This window comes from Botryllus schlosseri, chromosome 9 (assembly GCF_051294905.1).
Source record: "Botryllus schlosseri isolate E-star chromosome 9, Bs_hap1, whole genome shotgun sequence".
NCBI classification, from domain to species: domain Eukaryota; kingdom Metazoa; phylum Chordata; class Ascidiacea; order Stolidobranchia; family Styelidae; genus Botryllus; species Botryllus schlosseri.
Window position 1 is genome coordinate 17,383,201 of NC_137244.1, and position 19,039 is coordinate 17,402,239.

Below are 19,039 nucleotides of genomic sequence, written 5' to 3' on the forward strand. Positions count from 1 at the left end.
CCGATCAGTAAAACCGACATCTGTGGCTTCTTGGCGCTCGGCAAGCATTTTCTTTTATACGCATACGCAGACTGCACCCCCACCCGAATCACGAGGCCCTACCATGAGACTTGTCGTGACAACAAATAAACTCATATTACCTTTGACGCGCCAGCGACGTTCCGATCGTCTTTTTTGCTCGGCTTGTTGGCAGGAGGTAGTAAACGATGTAAGATATACGACAAGCACGTGGTGTCCTTTGCATGATAGATAAAAAAATGTAAAGATGGTGCACGGCGGGACATCAGTTTCGCGACGGTACCTGTTTTATGTCAGGCGAGATTCCGGCCGAGTAGGTGTGATACGCGATGTACGTGGCACACGTCGGATACGAGCTGACCAGTTCCGCGAGCAGCCGCAGGATTACGGATTTCGAGAACAGCGCGGTGTCCTGGTCGGCTGGAAAACGCAATGTTGCTAATCAGTACACTGATGCGACGTCTCTTGTCAGTGGATAGTTTCTATAGCAGTGGTTCTTCACCAATGTTCCACGGAACACCAACGGTTCCGTGGGCTAATCTCAGGTGTTCTACTGAAGGTTAAGACACGCACTCCACTCATAAATATGATTTGTGATGACACGCCCGCCTTGGAAATCGAAACCCCATCCTTCTGAAATGCCAGTTCTATCTCCAACACTTGAAAGCTAATTTGTAGTTGAGCAGTTGGTATTACGCTGCTGTGTTTCGTCCGAACAATACTATGACAATTTTCAAGCGTGAAAATTATATTTTAATGGTTATGTTCTTTCAAGACTCCGTTGATGCACAGTTCATATTTCGCACACACAATATTTGTGGCATTACCATAACTTTTCGCATCTGTTTCTTGTTCAGACTATTGAAGACATTTTCGGTTGAGCTCGCTACGTTTCCTACCACGAACAGTACAACTATTTAGAACAATATTTCCTCCCCAATTTCTGCGTCATTCGCGTTCACAACGCAAGAGTGAAATGCAATGTCTTTTACACAAGATACATGCTCCACCAGGACTACAAGACGCAATGTTAATGGGATAAAAAAAAACTAGCGAATTTATGTTTCCTGACGGACAATGTGAGTTTACGGTTAATCAGCACCGCCTAAACCGACAGTCCGGAAATTTAGTGCTCGAGTTGCGACGTAAGAAGCATACAGAATCGATATAAGACGTTCAAATATTTCAATTTACGTCAGCCATGTTTATCTTGTCTGGATTAATCCAGGCCCAGATTGTCGACAACGCCTCTATCTGCGTGACAAATGGAATTGCATACAAAGCAGGCCTGTCAGTTTCGGGAAATTTGCCGTATTGAAAGCTATCATTACAATTTACTTTACGAACTACTCTTGCAATTCCATTTACCATCAAATTTCGTAACAGACTTTACTTCATTTTCATGATAATAGCACCGCAGTACTGTACTACAAGCACAGTCTAAAAATCTCCAATAGGCTTGGGATGTTCTCAAAGTCACAGTGCACACCACAGACCGGAAAACAGGTACAATGTGACATACTTTTGTCCGATTTAGCTTTTTCAGCATCAGCCTTCGACTTGTCGTCTTTAGATTCTTGAGAATTCTATAAAAAAGACGACACAAATCTGTTTACCGACCGGGTGACGAGTACGAAAAAGACGAATATTGGTTAGCTCGGATGTTCTTGACCAGGGTTCGCTGAGCTAGTTTCAGGAGTTTGTCGGATGTCACGACACAGAACTGCCTCTTAAAACAGAAGTCTCACTGATCCGCAGTAAATATTTATTGTAATCTTTTTGTTCGGGGTGAAAATCATATTTTATTCTTTCAACACTGCTGTTGACGCATAGTTCATTTTGTGCGCCGATATTCCATCGCAGCGGTCGGCAACATTTTTAAGAGCCAGCCCAATTGAATGGAAAATGAAACAAACGTTTACATGCGACCACATTTTGTTTTCTGATACTTGGAAAAATGTTTCAAGTAATGCTCAAGTTGAGTAGTTATTTACGTGCACATAGAGAGAAATCTTCACACACAAAAGTATTCCAAAATGATTGTTTTTACTATGATACAATAACCACATGAATTGGATTTCACGAACACAGAATTGTGGATTTGTTTCAACGTTTAATTTGCACTGTTGATTCGATGGTAGCTGTAGCGCTTGAAATGTATACTATCCACCAGTTTGTAAATACACGACGTGCCTTTGTACATGAGCTTAACCACATATCATGCTCTTCTCACAATCGATTACAATGTTTCGTTATTATTATATCAATGCGTTGAATCTGACTTCACACATAAAAGTCGTGAGATTTACAAATCCAAACATCATTAATGTCAGGGCATCATTGCCCCCTCTAAATTGCCTAGGAACGTAAAAATCGGCTGCATTCAAAACACAGGCAAAGGTTGCAAAATAGAACAAAAAAGTGTCAGTCTATATTCAGCATTGCATTGAAACCATAATTAATATAATAAGTTGAGTCATGGCGACCGACAGGTTGCTGACCACTGTTATATAGTTATGTGTTAGATGTGTAGGGCCGTCGATTTTTGTTTGTGTCTCAGCAAAGTCTGCGGTTCGCCACAAAGACTTCCAGATTAGCACAACGGTTTGTCATGTTAGTAAACGTCAAGAACAACCGAGTTAACTATTGGATGCATGCGAGTATCGCCACCAAGTGTAAACGTACAAAGGCACGAGAAATCAAAGTGCAAAAAGAGAGCGAAACGAAATAGGGGTCCGTTCTTACGGAAGGATAGAATACGTCCGTGGCGTCTTGTGAGCCATGCGACGGTCCTTCTTCCGTGACGGGAGCCACGCTGCCCTGGCGAAGCACCGCTGCGCGTTCCTCTTCGCGGACTGCGGCTGCTTCGCTCTCGCTGTACCGGCGGTTCATGTCGTCTGCGGCCTGGGGGCAGGAAAAACCGGGTGTTGATTCACGCGTAGTCCGTGTGAATCTAGGGTCGGCGCCCGGCATGCAACACCGCGCAAGACAACGGAACGGACAAACGTGCGGCTCAAATTCAAGAGTTCGATTCTGATGGCAGGCGCGGATGCGCACAATGAATGTACGAGTGTAAAATTGCCAGGACACCGTCGTGAAGATAATACAAAAATAAATTGCCTACAGCAGAGTGTGAACTCTTAGACACATCTCAAGCAATCGCTAAAATAATTGGTTGACTTTTTACTGTCATATTTGATTGTTTTTTAGAGGTGGTCACTTTTTCAAAGTATTCACATAGGACATGTTGACTTGCCAATCTACTTATGATAACAACACTTACAATTTGGTAGTAGTTTCGCGGTACAACGTTAAGTACGAAATTGTCATAACAATTGCGCGATGTGTCCACTGTATTATAGTAACCAAATTTATTTCAAAAAATTCGCACCTCCTTGTACTGTTTTGAATCTTTTTGCGTTAGTCGCGAAGACGCACTTTGAAACTTTTGAAATTGAAACTATCTGTTACCTGCCAAAATCATGCGACGCCCACCGACCAAATCTACTCGAAATACCATTTATACCTTCATTTTCAACTTCCGCTTGAAATAGCATTCACACATCTTGAAAAGCTCTTGACCGGTGGGAGCACTTCTGAATTTTTCATTGCATTGCATTCCGATACATTAGTTTTGTAAGTAGCAACGACTGTTTTGGTACGCTATCTTTAAATCGATTTTATCCACGCTGGAATAATAGTGGAAAGGGTTGACACCAAACCGATCGCAGACACCGTAACGTCGCATGCAAGTTTGGTGGTGATTCACGGCCACGCAGAACATAAGTAGCCCAACCACGTAACAAAGAGCAAATCATTGCATGCTATAAAATATGGAAATATTGCAGCCGGTGAACAAATGCACATAATCCGATCGCAAGGCATATCAAACGCATGCGGTCAAAAACCGAAATAAACCAAAATCTCACCGACGACTCGTCCTGATTCTGCGATAAATTCAACAAAAATTTGCAATACTCTCCCGGCGTGTCGTACGGAAAGACAAAACCCTTACCTTTCTCAAATGAAGCGCCATAGATGTGACAGATGATGCTGATTTCGAGTGCGCTTTTCCGGGTGGTTCTAAAATCACGAACACAGTTCAGAACACCGTCGCTGTGCCCACGTACATGATATATACCGGTATCCAGGTGCGGCCTATCGTTCCTGACTAAAGCGTTCAATAGTAGCTGTAAGATATGCCTCGTCATGTGGTTCAGAGCGGCTTTCGGCTTCGAATGGGCGCCGGGGTCTTTGACCAGCTCGAGAATCTGCACAGCTTCGTTGTTCATCATACGAGTTTCTTCTTCTTCAATGCCTGTCGACGGTGAAAATTGTACGTGCCGCAAAAACTTTGCGTGATGCTAGACGCCGTGTATTTGGTTCTTAAATTCCAGTGGCAAAGTAACGCAAAGACGCGTCTTGGGACACATTTAACGGACTTCCCACACTTCAATGTGTAACTTTAAAGGTAATGGTGTGCTAAGACTGCGTTCCAGAATACCGCTATGCAGCAGTAACAATTTAATATTTACTAAAGAGATTTTAATTTCACTTTCAAGTATGCAATACGGATACATGATTCGCGATAACCTTCAGACATCATCATGGCCGAACAACATATTAGAACAATTATGTGGCTGCCGTCAAATGGGAAATGCCCTCGATATTGAGGATTTCATTGCATCAAAAAGATTCACGCCCTAGACTTATACAGATTTATAGATTAGATAGATTAAAAGCGAAAGGGATGTCAGCCTCCATGCTGTACATTATCCTGTTCAAAAAAATTTCCTTTTCCAATTCTTGCTTGCTAGGTGATTAAATCGTCAGGTTGCCAAAATAAAAAAGATTTTTGGTCATGTCGGAGTGACGAAATTTGCCACCGTAAATACTATTATTTCAGAAATAAACAAAATTTCACTTTGGCAGTTATCGGCATATACTGGTTGGAATCGAGTCAAATTTGGTGTGCATCGTTTTCTATGCAACCTGACGATTTAATCACCTAGCAAGCAAGTTTTAGGATTTGAACAGCCCTACTGTACATCGATTGATGGACTTTGTATATACCGGCTAACAAATCGATAGTAACCAAGCGATCTCAACAACAGTTGGCAAAGACGGAAATGAAATTACATCACAGCAGAAAATCCATACCAAACTCCCGGATTGCAACACCAAAATTCGGCTGACGACCAAGTCAACAAACAACGCCGTTGCAAAATTCCATTTTTGCAAAAATTCCGAATAGCGCCCAATCGATTCCGGACAGGTTCAGACCTCGAAGCCGAGAATTGGCCCACACAGCAAGCATGTTCAAGAGAACCACTTGTCTATCAAACTCTTTCCGAATGACACACAGTCACACAGAGCACAGACCGACAGGATGCTCGTCAGCGCTTTTGATTTCGGGGAATCGTCTTTCCAACGCCGCGAGCGCAAATTCAAAACGGAAACGTGACGCTGGTGACAAACATGCCCAAACTACGTCGCTAGCGGCGCCCGATAACCAACCACAAAAACCAACGCCCTGAGCAGACTTGCACAAACTAATGGATTTTCAAAATACACAAGAACTAGACAGAGCTCAAATTAACAATCTTTAGAAATCCACATCCAACTACCTAAAACACAACTCACGTACATGCAATACCAAGTAACTCATTAATTTTTGTTTTATCGGAATCAGATCGCCTTTCCACATGAACTGAACATGAAATGGTAGGGGTTTCGACAATAAAAATGCACCTCATGGCTACGCGACTGTTATTAATTATGACTCTGAAATTGCAATGACAGCAAGAACATTACGCAACGGAACACCGGGTATCGCGAATGACGCCAAATGATGACGAGTGTTTGCTAGTTGTTCGGAAACAAATTTTTTAAAATACGTAACTAGAACTACAACCAGAACTATTCGAAAAAACAGTGGCACAAGTCTGGCCCTGCGTTAACGGCACTCACGAGATATTTTCGAGCTCGGCATCGATATCCGAAAGTGAGACTTGCACACGTCTAAAAACAAGTCCGGGCTGCGGCAGGCCATCGGCGCCAGAGCCTGCAGTACGTAGTACATCTCGCGGTTGGCCAGGGTCGACGAAGAAACTCCATTAGCGGGACTCGGCACGCCCCGCGTCGCAGCTATCCTGACAGTCTGAGAGAGTAAAAGAGTGAGATTTAATTCGTCAATCGATGAAGTATAGAAAAGTAAGTCGAAATATGCGGCACAAAACAATGCTTCATCGATATTGACTTGTACCAGTGATATTATCGTGATGACATTCATGTCAACCAGAAGCGGAATACATAGTTCTTCAACAATCATGAAGCTATAGATTGATCTATGATCTTCATAAAACTTGATAATTATATTCGTAATATCGTGTTTTGTATGAAAAGAGAAGTCCAATTTTAAATACTATGAAAAAAGAATAAAAGTAAAAAAAATCAACCCAGATCCGACTATTACACACAAGATATCATACAGAATTCAATCATATGACTCACTGACCAGTAATGATAAATGAAGACAAGGAATACACACATACAACGACGTCAATTAACAAAACAAATTCGAGAAGTGTAACTGGTGATAATACTATTGAGAATCTCGCTGGACAACTCACCTTCTCCATGGCGTAGCGCAGAGTGTCGGCGTCTTCGAAAATGTGAGAGAAAATTAGGGTGGCGAGAGACGAGAAGCCGGCAAAGTCGCTTTGTTTCGTAAGGCTCAGCAGAGCTTGCGGGCCTTCTAGCTTCACGAACGTGACAGCCCTTTCGTGGCCGCCGGGCCGGTCGCTTCTGGTTAGTCTGAACAAAGGTTCGCTATTAGCGATATCAGCCAGCTCCAAACACGTGCGTTAAGTGTAATGTCGCTGTAGTAAAGGCCCACCTTCCGACTGAACTACATTGTGTTGTACATAACATTGTGCCTTATCAGAATTTTCATAATGTCAGTGGCAAAGTTGGCATAAAATGGTTCAAAATAACTCTCAACTACGAAATCCTAATGGCTCCAATTATATTTATAGCTCGGCTAATCACACAACTGAACTACTACGGGCGTTGTACCTAACAAAGCGGCGCTATATCACAACTTTCCCTTCTGTGAGCAGCAAAGTTGCTTTAAAATGGTTAAAATTAGATGAAATCCTGATAGAAACTATACTCTCCACCAGCTCCGCTAGACCGCTAGCACCGCTTTAATCATTGATACACTGCAACCTCTAAAATATAGCCTCCGCCTGGAACAAACAATATCAAGGATACATCGTTACAAAAATATCTCTACATCGCATCGACCGGCAGGTTGTGCCAATGTTCAAATATCCAGATGGCAACAGAAACTGATTTCGGCGCGCACCGCAAGAAAATGGTCAAATGTGCATTTTTGTTCGATCAGAAATCGCTTTCATGTTGCAAAGTCAGCGAAAGTAACAACAGCCGTCGACTTTACAGTAAAGCTAATGTCCTCAATCGCAATCCCAATTCCAAACACGTAAGACGTTCGGAAACTTCACGTAACTGATCTTGTTAGAGACAGGGATTACATTACAGTTTTCAACCATAACTGTATCCGGAAATTACCATGCCGGAATCCAGGACCGCGAGTATCAGCACACAAACGAACTGACGCTATAACTTCCACATTATCACAGTGAATAAGCGCTTTTGTCATTACCTCAGCAAGAGTCTCATCGCCGCATGTACCGTGTCGCCGCGTATGGGAACCTTCAGCAGGTTAGTACAGGACTGCAATAAAGACCGAGATTGCGCTCCGCTCAATCCGCGCCAGACCTCGTCATCGTCCTTTGCCGTCGCAGCGCTGTAATCAGTCTCCATCGACGTATCTGAAAGCGCACAGAAGCATATGTCAATCTAGACGCAATACAATCGGTGATTGTTCCATAACCGTATATCCTTTTAAATGTCCCACGTCAGATAACAAGCTTTGCCGAGTCCCAAGTCCCAACAGGACTGCCATTAGATATGGCGGGTTCATAAAGTCTTCCTTGCGGTCGCTAAGTGGCCTACTCTCTTACATTCTCCGCTAAGCTATCTCCATGCTCCTAAGCTCAGAGTAGAATGCTTGAATCTTCCGATCGTGCAGAAAATACAACTCCGCCACTATGATTACTATCTATACTTTAAAATAAGGAATTTTCAGAAACTTTTTCCAAGCAAACTAAAACTACGACTGTAAAAACTACAAGTCTACTCTTACGGTGCTGAAACAAGTCAAACACGTCACCTTCTTTTTCAACTTTGACAGACGCGGCCGATTTATCGTCGGCGGCCTTCTTCCTTTCAAACAGAAGGATAATCGGCCGTCTGTTGCCCGATTCTTCGTTGACTTGTATCATTTGGTGAAAATTCACCGTATACCTCCGTCTGCCGGCCGTGAATCTGTAACCGCAAAGTAAGGAGGTAAGTCGACAGACCCGACAAGTGCCAATCCACTTATCGTCCAAACTAGCTATACCAAGTGAGAAGATGCGGGATAAATGCACCCAACCGCGTCTCATAGACATGCATACAGACAGAGTTGAGCGATTACAAAATTTTCAGCTTTTCAATTGGAATTAGAATTGTACCAACACAATTTTTTTCGAAATTAGATTGGATTAGAAATGCCGAATTCGCAAGAACTTGGAAATCGAATTGGATTCCTTCCGTACTAGAGAGAAACACAACAAAAATCGAGTTCAATTCTTATCAAATCAGAGTATGATAATGACAAATACGTGTACAAACTGTACAGTTGTGCCCTCGTGGAGTTTTCAGGAAAATCAGAAATTAGATCAGAATTGAAATTAGAGCAGAGAAACTTGTCAAAAATTAAATTAGAACTTGATTACCGAAATATCTAGTCAAAAATCTCTAGTCTGCATGGAGAAGCACGTAGACGCAAGGCACAGAGCATCACACAAATTTAGAGGTCATGTATTGTTCGAACCAAACCGGGCGTTACACAGCTGTTCAGTAGTACAGCTATTGCTGCTCAGACAGATAAGGTTCAAATAATGTGGAAAAAACGGTGTTGCCAGCGTTACCCAAAGTGAGCAATATCGCTCTCTGGGGCGATATAGTGATAACACGGGGGCAAAAAAAGGAAGTGGGATATTGGGGGCAAAAATTTGGAGGCGCACATCCGATACGATCGATAACGTACCTAATAATGGCGACGCCGTCTTTGTACGCATCCTCCAAGATCGTCGAATTCGTCTTGCTGTAAGCGCTCCACTTTCCAGAGCGGTCGTCGAACCATTTCCACGTAGGGGCGTAGCCTTTGAAACGATCCAACACCTTGACGCGTCGCTTGTGAACGCACGATCTTTCGTAGAGGTCGATAAGCAACAGCGCCGACGAGATCCAGCTAAAACAGGATTGCAAGTCTTGATATGACATCTCTGCACCAATCAAGAAGACCTTTCCGACTCCGATAAATGACGGAATTTTAAAGATGAACGGTTCGAGACTCAAATCAATTTGAAGTGTCGACCACACAGTACAAGCGGATTGGTGGCATTATTTTTAATTAATACTTTGTAATTGCTCCAAGCCATTGTTGCCGAGTGAGAAATAGGCCCTCGGCACTCAGTTACTGAAATTACTCGGGGATACAGAGTCACCGACAAGCTGTTCTTACCAAAATCGAGAAATGTATTTACGGTCTAGTGTGAAACAGAAAACAGTACGGTGATGCTACGATTTTAGAAAACTACGGACCACTGCCATAATGTCATCTCTATGACAGTAGGATATCCCGCGTATCAACATCAAAGTAAGGAGTGATAAAGACCAAGGGTGGGAATTCCAGTTGTATGCTCATCACCAACTGGGAGACATCAATGAAACTCATTGCTTTGATATTTTCTCCTCACTGTACCGGACTTGAAATAGCGAGTGCCTTGTCATATCATTTAAAACCTTTAGCACGACAATGCAATGCACGGGCTCACACGATCAGTGTAACTTGAATGATCTTCATTTAATGTGATGGTACCAAATGTAGGTCTACATATTTGAACTGGAGTTGAGACTAACTATTCGCAGTTCAAATCATCATCTCAGCAATGTGACAATTAATTAAACAAAAAGCCAAACACTTGACCAGTCGGGATTTCAAATTTTTCCGACATCTTGAAAAGTTAGCGTAAGGCAAAGTCGCAGCCTATATTTCAAAGTCATCCACGAATATGCAATCGGACATGCCTTGAAAGTGACACCTGTTCTGTACTTTGAGCTGATTGATTGTAATTAACTGGTGCCGGGCACATTCCGTTCGCAACTTAATCGACGCGAACGCGGCAATTTGCCACCGAATCCATCAACGCATCGTGTAATTTGACAAAGAACGACAAGTGCTTGAAATGTAAGCCTTTTACCCGCATAACCAGGCTAGACGTTAATCATGAGGCCCAGACTGTAATTTTACGCCGCAGGATTTTCATCAAATTACGGATGCCGTACATTTAGACGAGTACATTTACAAGGACTGGTGTAGCGTTTTAGCACCGATATGCAGTAGAAAAGTGACTGTAAATAGACGGTAAATTGTTTTCTGTAAGCAAATGTTACTTTAAAGACGTCTGTCAAGACCCGCCTTTGGAACGGCTGTTCCGAGGAGCTTAAATCATAGCAATAGCCCACGAGAGTTTCGAGGTCTTCTGGGTTTCATCGCAGCCATTAAAACACTCGGGATAATCAAGTATAATTCGAATCACTTCATCAAAAACTGGAAACGGATCAGTTTTTTTCTAAATCTAAAACATTTCTAAAGCGATTTGACATTCCGAGGCCACCGCAAAGACGTCACAATCAAACGGCCGACAAAACGCCAAATAATTATCCGGCTATCTCAAAAACCGCAGCGCACAGTGAGCTAGTTTTGTGGTGTCGTATAAGTCGGTTTCGCGTCTTTGAAATGTGACGCGTCACTTTATAGCCAGAAACTATCTGTACAACAATCGGTTTACAGACCCAAACGAATCTCGCGCACATCTTCACAAAAATGACACTGACGAGACGACTTTGCATGTTACGAATTTTGCAGACAACTTGACGGCGAAGGGAGCAGTTGTCAGCCTAGTAGAAATTGTGCTAAAAGCCAGGCACCGTGATCAAGTGCTTTCAAAGGTCATGTTGAAGTACATAAGCCACTGCAATGACCTAGTCCGCACTGCAGCCTGGGATATCATTTTAACATCGAGAATTCGCCCACGGCAAGGTAAACAACACCGAATTAACTAGACCAACGTAATCCCGCTGAAAGCACAACTAAGGTCTGTTTAATCGCGATCATTTTCCCATGACAGTGGCAAAAGCAATCATCGTTGGTAAATAGAAACGGAAGTAGTCTAAAATAATATCCACTGCAGTACGTAGTGAAGTAGGCAAACTCAGTACATCGAAAAACTACAAGTTCTATGTAACTGACACAGTCAGGACACTGCAACACAATCTGGACACTGCAACACAATCAGGACACTGCAACACAATCAGGACCCGCAACACAATCAGGACGCCGCTAAATCCATCACAACGCATACTCACTCTGGCGCAGTCTCCTGCTTTTTGTCACCGGTCAGCAAGCAGTACGATCCTGTCTGCAGTATCTGCACCAACTTCTGTATCACGTTATTGCCGTGCAACGCGACAGCACACAGATCGGAAAACTGACGGCCCTGCAATGCAACAGAAAGAAATCTTACGGACAGAGCACCAAGTTCGATTCGTGGTAAGGCAAGCGCGAGTGTGTACAACATAACAAGCACAGGAAGCGGTTCGCGGCAAAATCAACGGCAAATCAATCTGGATAATGAAACTAGCCAGACAGAGGCGGGTAATATTTCACTAAACGGCAACCAAAATCCTTTCCCGACACACACTTGGAATAAGAGAGAAAGCAGCAGGCATCTCGACGATAATCGTTTGCGCGCTTCCAACTCCTTGCCAGCGTGGTCCGCTGACGTGGCCGGGCTCTCTTGCAGTAAGAAATCGCAGCTCTCTCCAATCTGAGAAACGGAAAAACATCAAGATTATCATTGCAACGGATATTAATCTGTGCCTTGACTTGACGGGCTGCGTACCGCAACAGTAAATGCATACTCCCGGTATGGAAGGCAGAGATGGTCAAAGTGGCCAGTAATTCTACTCGCGCAGAAGTAGCGGAGTAACACTCAGATTACTTAAGACACTCCAAAACTGCAAGTAGAAGTACGAAATGAAAGGCATAAGAATTCGAATAAGTAGTTTGAAAAACTAGTGGTTAGTGGCTCGTGAGGGACCAAAAATAGGACAGCATTTCACGACAAGACAACAAACCTCGCGGAGTATGTTTTCGAAAATATTCTTCTCCCCGGTCCATTCGGGCCCGTTCCGTTTCATGATGGCTTCGAACACTTCGTAAACTCTAAAACGAGACCGTAAGCTCGTAACCTTCATAATTCGACGTTGACGCATCATCGCGGCACTGCCGTCACGGAAATACCCGGCATACCGACAACACGCGTGTGTGATATCGCACAGAAAACGCGTGACAGTTCGAAGGAACGTTATCGCGATCTGCAGTTTCTACACTCCGAAATTTGCCTCGTACTGCATCCGGTCACGTCAACACCAGAAGCGACACGCCTACTTAGTAACGTGGACGTTGGGAACATCGGCAGACGCAGCCAATCTTTTGTAGAGATTAAAGCGGGGATGCGATCATCGTGCTAAATGGTACACATCAATTTTGGAAAGATACGTGTATTGCATATCGTCGTAGTGGAATCAAGGTAGCGTATGACGAGTTTGCAAATTTTCAAATTTTGAGAAAATCAAGTATTTGTAAAATGTTGTCCTCGGTTATGTTTGTCACATTGCATCAAAGTTAACCATGGCCAAGATATGGACGGAAGAACCCGAAAACTTTACAAAAACTTAATCCTCTAAAAATATGTAAAATGGACATACGCAACTCCGATTCCACAGCGACAATACATACGATTAGATGTATTGAAAACAGCTGCAAGTCGAAAGCGCACGCGTTTTCCGTGCTGCTGAAAAAAGCTAACCATTACCTGTAAACGCTGTTGGGAAAACTGTCCAGCAGACACAGGCAGCATTGCAAAATGTCATCGATGAACGAGTCCAGTTCTTTCCCGCTGAGGTAGTGATCGTAGTTTTCTTCCTCCTGCGGAAAAAACAAGTCCAAAACTCGAATGAAAAGCACTGGCAGTGCTAGAGTCTACCGAATGGTATGCAAAGGAAGTAAACAAAACTGCAGACAATATCAACGACAAATTTGAAAACACAACATGTCGAGTCAAATTCTTAGCAAATGTGACTTTCTCGATACGCACGATGAAGTTCAGTAGCGTTGTTACATTCCGAACATGTAATTTCTGTGAGGATGATCCCAACAACACATCTAACAAATCGCTATTTTCAACAGACCGTGTTTTCTGATACACATGCGAGCTTGCGTCAAACACATGCACGAATGCACGCACGGATTCGAACAAATTTAAATATACAATTGAATAGTATATTTATATTGAAATGAACCCGAATATTTTCGGCTGACACTCGTCAGGGGTAATCGTCAGCAACTAGTAGAGAATTGGAAAGAACACTGTATATCAACAATCGTATCACAAAATATGACGTCACCAGCAATTGTATATTGAAGTTCTGTACCTCCAACAAGCTCTTCAAATTTAAATATATAAAAACATATATGTCCAACATGTTTTGGACAACTCGCAAAACAAATCGATACAAGACTACACGTACCGGTTCTTTCGACGTCCCAGGCAAATCCGCGTCCGCCGTTTTCATTTCCTTGTCCTGTTTTTCCTGAACGTCGAAATTGCAATTTCAAAACTACCGCGTCATACCAAGGTCGAGGACTACATTCCAAACACACGTTCACATATTCACCTCGGCCCATTTTATCATTAGCTTGGAAAATATGATCAAAATTTTGAGAAGCCCAGGATGCATCGTCAAAATTTCAATTATAGAATCTCACCAACTTTGAAGACTGTATTCCAGACCATACATGTGTTGAAAAATTCACCTCAACGCATTTGCAACCTAGCTTTTGAAAGGGAGGCCATAATTTTGTGGAAACATGGCTATTGGCTATACCGTAAACATTTAAATTATTAAATCTACGTTGAAGACAGATCTATAAATTCACCACAACACATTTTTTGGTTTGTTTCAAAAGCAAGACCTAAATTTAGAGTAGCCCTGGCTATATCATCAAAATTCCAATTATAAAATCTCAACCACGTTGAGGACTAATATTCTAAACACACAATTTACAAATCCGTGTCCCATTTTATTGTTAGTTTCCTAACTTTCACCTCGTTGCCAGCATCCTGATTTCTTGACGGCTGTACTGGTTCCAGAGCAGGAGCGGCCTGCGTAGCAGTCATGGCCGCGGGCATGGCGAACGGCGATTCGTTCGGCACAAACGACGACTCCAGCGACATCGTGATGGCCTGCATTATCTCCAGATCTTCGCTGTGCGAGAGGATCCATTCGGTGGCAGCCTCCAGCGACTGCGCGTGCATAATCGCTTCCCTCGCCGTAGCCCGGCCGAAGCCCATGTCGATAAGCTGGCAAAACAAAGGCAGTAATAATAAATCAATAAATCGACATGCACGGACCCTAAGTTAAAATGGCGGGAGCAGACAAAGTCAGGAGTTTATAACACGTTTCAGAACATGAAAAGAGCGCTGGTTTCACGTAGCGGAATCACGTTTCGGCGCAATGTAGCGCTATACATCAGGGTACAATAGCTGTGGGTTACTAAAACCGTGTGTGTATTCGTTACCGACGTTCGCTTACAGCAGTGGTTCTTAACCTTTTTTCCTCCAGCGCCCCCTTTCAAAGATTATCGGGCTCCAGCGCCCCCCAACCTCATATTGTAAGGAATGTACCAAAGACAATGAGTAAGAGGGAGGGCCGTAACAGAACTTCGTCAACTCCCCTAAAAACGATTGCCTTGCGCACCCATAGCGTGATAAACCAAACTTCTTCACCCCAAGAACCCCGTAGCGTGATTTCGATGGTCAGCAAAGTTTGTGTGGCCTAGGCCTGGTCGCTTTAGGTGCCAAAATATTCTATAAATGCATAAATAAATAGGTGGTAATTACATATATATGTCGCTATAAACTTTTTATCCTCTCAGCCCACGTAATCAGATTTACCAGTAGCGCTGAGCTGTTGTATTGGAAAATAAACGGCACGTAATTAATAATAAACATATTCGGGCGTGCCCGTAGGTACAATTAATTCGTTACCAGGGCCGTAACAGCACTTCGTCAGCCCCCCAAAAAACGTTGGTCTTGAGTCCCCCGTAGGGAGATAAACTAAACTTCCGGGGGGCTCCACCCCCAGAGCCCCCTTCGGCTATCCGTTATTTGTTGATACTGGTCATCTACATTGGGTGTGCATTTACTGAGCCAGCTATTCTCGCCTAGACGCGCGAAGCGCGAAAAATTTCAATAATTATTGATTGAATTGGTCAATATGATCAGGAAGTGCATATATATTAATATCAATTTTTATCCTTTCTCTGCTCACGTAAACTGATTTACCGGTAGAGCTGAGTGATGTGTGATTGAAAGGGTAGGACCCCTCAATAATAATTATACATCTTAGGGCGTATACCCGTTGGCAGGAACGAAACGACACTTCTTCAGGCCCGCCGAAAAAACTTGGGTCTTGGGCTTCCATAGGGTGATAAACCGACCGCCCCCCATCACGTTGTTCGCTTTTGCCACGAAATCAGCTGTACTGTTTAGCGAGACAGTGCGAAGCGCGAAAAATGTCGATAATTCACGATAAAATCGGTCAATAAGATCGGGATTGCATATATATTGCTATCAATTTCTTGTCCTCTCTGCTCACGTTACCAGATTTACCGGTAGAGCTGAGTGAGGTGCAATGTTCCCTCTAAGCTGCGCACGTGCGCAGTGCTGACACGGTCTCTGCGCACAAAAAATCTACGTTGCGCACAACAAATCCGAAGTTATGACCATTTTTTAGTCGTTACGCACTGTTGTCCAAGGGTCTGCGCAGTGAGTTTGTGAGTGTGCGCAGACTCGTCAAAACGTAGAGGGAACATTGTGAGGTGTCTTGGAAACTGTAGGGCCCGTAAGTAATAATTAAACATAGCCGGGCGGGCGGACCCGTTGATATGACTTCGTAGCATGATGTTATTTCGTGACCTCCTGTCTGCTATATCAAAAAATATAGAATCGCCCAACAGGGATATCGCCCAACGGGGATATCTAGTTCTATATATCCCTGTCGTCCAATCGTACTAAACTAAAAGACGCACACGATTTCAAATTGGTATTTTTCACTGGCATATTATTTTTCCCTGCCAGATGGAATTCGTCTTCTGAGGTTCAGATTGCCAAGACAGGAACATTCGGTGCCAGTCATTTAGGCGCCTATGGATAATTAAACCTATATGTCTTTTGTAGGCTATAAATAACGAAGTTTTCGGTGTTAATTCGCTCTGAATATACTCATTAAGGATATGTCCTACTACCACATCATCTACTGCGAAGCCATTTTTCTCCAGCGCCCCCCCATACCGCCCCCTGAGCCCAGCGCCCCCCATATCGCCCCCTGAGCGTTTCCGCCCCCCTTCAAAATCGCCAGCGCCCCCTGGGGGGCGCTGGAGGCAAGGTTAAGAACCACTGGCTTACAGCATACAGCTGTTTTCGGAATGGAACACAATTTCAACATTTACTCAGAAATAATTGGAATAAGGATAAATGTGGTGATCCGTAATCAAGCAAGTATTATTTTCGTTTGATTGGCCTTCCCTTGCATACGGTACTTCACTATTGTCTGTTGCACAGTGCATTTTCACGTTATCGTTACCCTGTCATTCTATTCTCTCTGCTCTAGTGTCTAGGTTGTGTTGTATGTTGCGTAAATCCACATCGGTTACTTTGACTACAATAACTCGATGGCCAGTTACTCTTTTCGCACCAGGCATGAATTGCTACATAGCAAATCGCATTGTCACGATGGGTGCGGATTGGAATGTCATTCTGCGAGGATGTGAGGACTACTTAGAATGACATTGAATACCCGTATTATTGATCCTGCGGCCCACGGAGTCATCAAAAACTAGGAAATTGGCCCACGAGAAGATCAGAGTTTGAGAACCCTAGTACAGGAGATGCAAAACCTATATTTATACAAATACATGACTTCATTAAATGCGAGCGTTGCTGTTGAATTTCTTCAGCCAGTTGCACAAAGCCAGGCAGTAGCCTCGTTTCGAGCGGTCCTCTCGTAAACATAATGCGTTCAAGGATGGAGATCGCTATTTGACCGACACTTTGGTATTCAGGAACGTTTTCAAACTGCTCAAACTCGACCAAACCTGTGTGCATCTCAAAGAGTTTGCTGGTCAAGCAGCCCAGTTGGATGCGGTATATGCTACGCCATATGACAGCCTTTAAAATTTATGCTAAGCCTGGTTGAATATAGAGCACTGCGCATCATCCTAACAAACCTAGCACATTGGCGAAGCACGCTAACGACCAGTATTAGGCGTTGATAATAATTATTCAACCACTTACCGATTACTTGAAGAGACATAATTTGTTTGACGCAAAACACAGTTAAAGTGAAGCAGAGATCGCAAAACCAGCGATTTTTCACTTGAATCATTGTCAAGGTTGGAGTTGAATTGGCCGCAGAAATTTACGACGGGTAGCGTTACCAAAATTTAGGAGACATTTTCATAGATTTCAATGAATTGCATCAAAAATAGTCCTGCGGTAAGTCGACAATGGCAAACTTTGTGATGACAAGATAAAGAATTTTAGAAAATATAGCTAACAAGTTACGACGTAACTTGAACGTAACATGAAGCCGCAATAGTGCTACTGACTGAACGCAGGGATAGGTAGATTGTCCGAGATCAAACCAAACTTAATATCCTGGACGTACCTGCTGAAAAATTCTCGAATCCTGCGGGTCGACTTCATTGGCGGGAGGAGCAGCTAGAACTCTACAAATAAATGAATGTTATGAAAAATCATAACACAGAACCATATCCTGCGATCACGTTAGCCCATCAGCGCCGTCATAAGAAAAGAATCCGTGACGACACAGCAATGAAGGACACAGCAAATTCTAAGGACCCCGAATGGCCCTGGAGGAATTTATCATAACCGCAAGACAAATAAACTCTAGACGGGCCAAAGTAAACCGCAAGTCCCCAGCAAAGCACCAACGTGCAGCACAGACTTTGAGTCATGATACAATACACTCCACACAACAGATTACACAGATTCCAAACTGGATTGTTGAAAAGAAAAATTGATATACCCTACAGAATCAAAGTCACTAAATTGCATATAGGAAGGGCTTAGCTTGAGACACAATCTCGACATGTAAAAGAAGGAACATCCGCAACTCTGCCAGTGTTTCGCTAGGAATAGATTTGTAAAACAACACAAACCTTGAAACTGCTGTAGTCGGGTGGACGTTTACTTCAGCGGCAGAACCTAAAAATAACAATCAATGTCAACCTTCACCAAACAAAAACAACAGCGATGATTAATTACCACCACTAGACACGGTGTTCTTCCGTAATTTCTCTTTGATCGTCTTTTCGCCTTGTATGAGGTAAGTCAGAATGAGAAGGATGGAGTCACAGGACTGCGGGTTGGCCGATAGCCTCTCCAGTCGCTTGTTAGACCACAGCGACCGCAACGCCTCTGAAGCGGCCTGTAACGGTACGGGCACAAGTGGTTGAAACTCGAAAGACCCTCAAGACACAAACTGCGCCAGACACGATTAACAAAACGGGAAGAGCCAATGATGAGAAACGCATCTCGAACAGGTGCGGTATGAGTAAAAACCAAGACTGGCAGATAATATGTTCACAGCAATGAAAAGCAGCTTCGAAATTGGGCTTGGAAAAATGTAGCTATGTATACATATGGCGGTTAACGATTTCATACTACGGTTTCAGAAG

General features: G+C 43.3%; 1 protein-coding gene across 7 annotated transcripts in view; it reads right to left on the reverse strand.

The window, feature by feature from the left end:
* The window catches only part of LOC145446813 (E3 ubiquitin-protein ligase HUWE1-like), a 71,717-nt gene that overhangs the window by 28,827 nt on the left and 23,851 nt on the right, over nucleotides 1–19,039 (reverse strand). For 3 of the 7 annotated variants that reach the window (XM_080325184.1, XM_080325181.1, XM_080325180.1), the window contains exons 30-50: nucleotides 18,627–18,789; nucleotides 18,521–18,566; nucleotides 18,007–18,067; nucleotides 14,385–14,639; nucleotides 13,807–13,869; nucleotides 13,092–13,204; nucleotides 12,352–12,439; nucleotides 11,916–12,041; nucleotides 11,581–11,711; nucleotides 9,197–9,400; nucleotides 8,276–8,430; nucleotides 7,706–7,874; nucleotides 6,651–6,834; nucleotides 5,989–6,178; nucleotides 4,160–4,336; nucleotides 4,034–4,101; nucleotides 3,948–3,965; nucleotides 2,764–2,922; nucleotides 1,541–1,604; nucleotides 302–438; nucleotides 141–236 (exon numbers count right to left, since the gene is read on the reverse strand). In XM_080325184.1, coding sequence (XP_080181310.1) covers nucleotides 141–236; nucleotides 302–438; nucleotides 1,541–1,604; nucleotides 2,764–2,922; nucleotides 3,948–3,965; nucleotides 4,034–4,101; nucleotides 4,160–4,336; nucleotides 5,989–6,178; nucleotides 6,651–6,834; nucleotides 7,706–7,874; nucleotides 8,276–8,430; nucleotides 9,197–9,400; nucleotides 11,581–11,711; nucleotides 11,916–12,041; nucleotides 12,352–12,439; nucleotides 13,092–13,204; nucleotides 13,807–13,869; nucleotides 14,385–14,639; nucleotides 18,007–18,067; nucleotides 18,521–18,566; nucleotides 18,627–18,789 — 2,667 coding nt within the window. The remainder of the gene's footprint in view (nucleotides 1–140; nucleotides 237–301; nucleotides 439–1,540; nucleotides 1,605–2,763; nucleotides 2,923–3,947; nucleotides 3,966–4,033; nucleotides 4,102–4,159; nucleotides 4,337–5,988; nucleotides 6,179–6,650; nucleotides 6,835–7,705; nucleotides 7,875–8,275; nucleotides 8,431–9,196; nucleotides 9,401–11,580; nucleotides 11,712–11,915; nucleotides 12,042–12,351; nucleotides 12,440–13,091; nucleotides 13,205–13,806; nucleotides 13,870–14,384; nucleotides 14,640–18,006; nucleotides 18,068–18,520; nucleotides 18,567–18,626; nucleotides 18,790–19,039) is intronic. The other 4 variants (XM_080325187.1, XM_080325183.1, XM_080325182.1 and 1 more) reach the window with 3 other exon arrangements.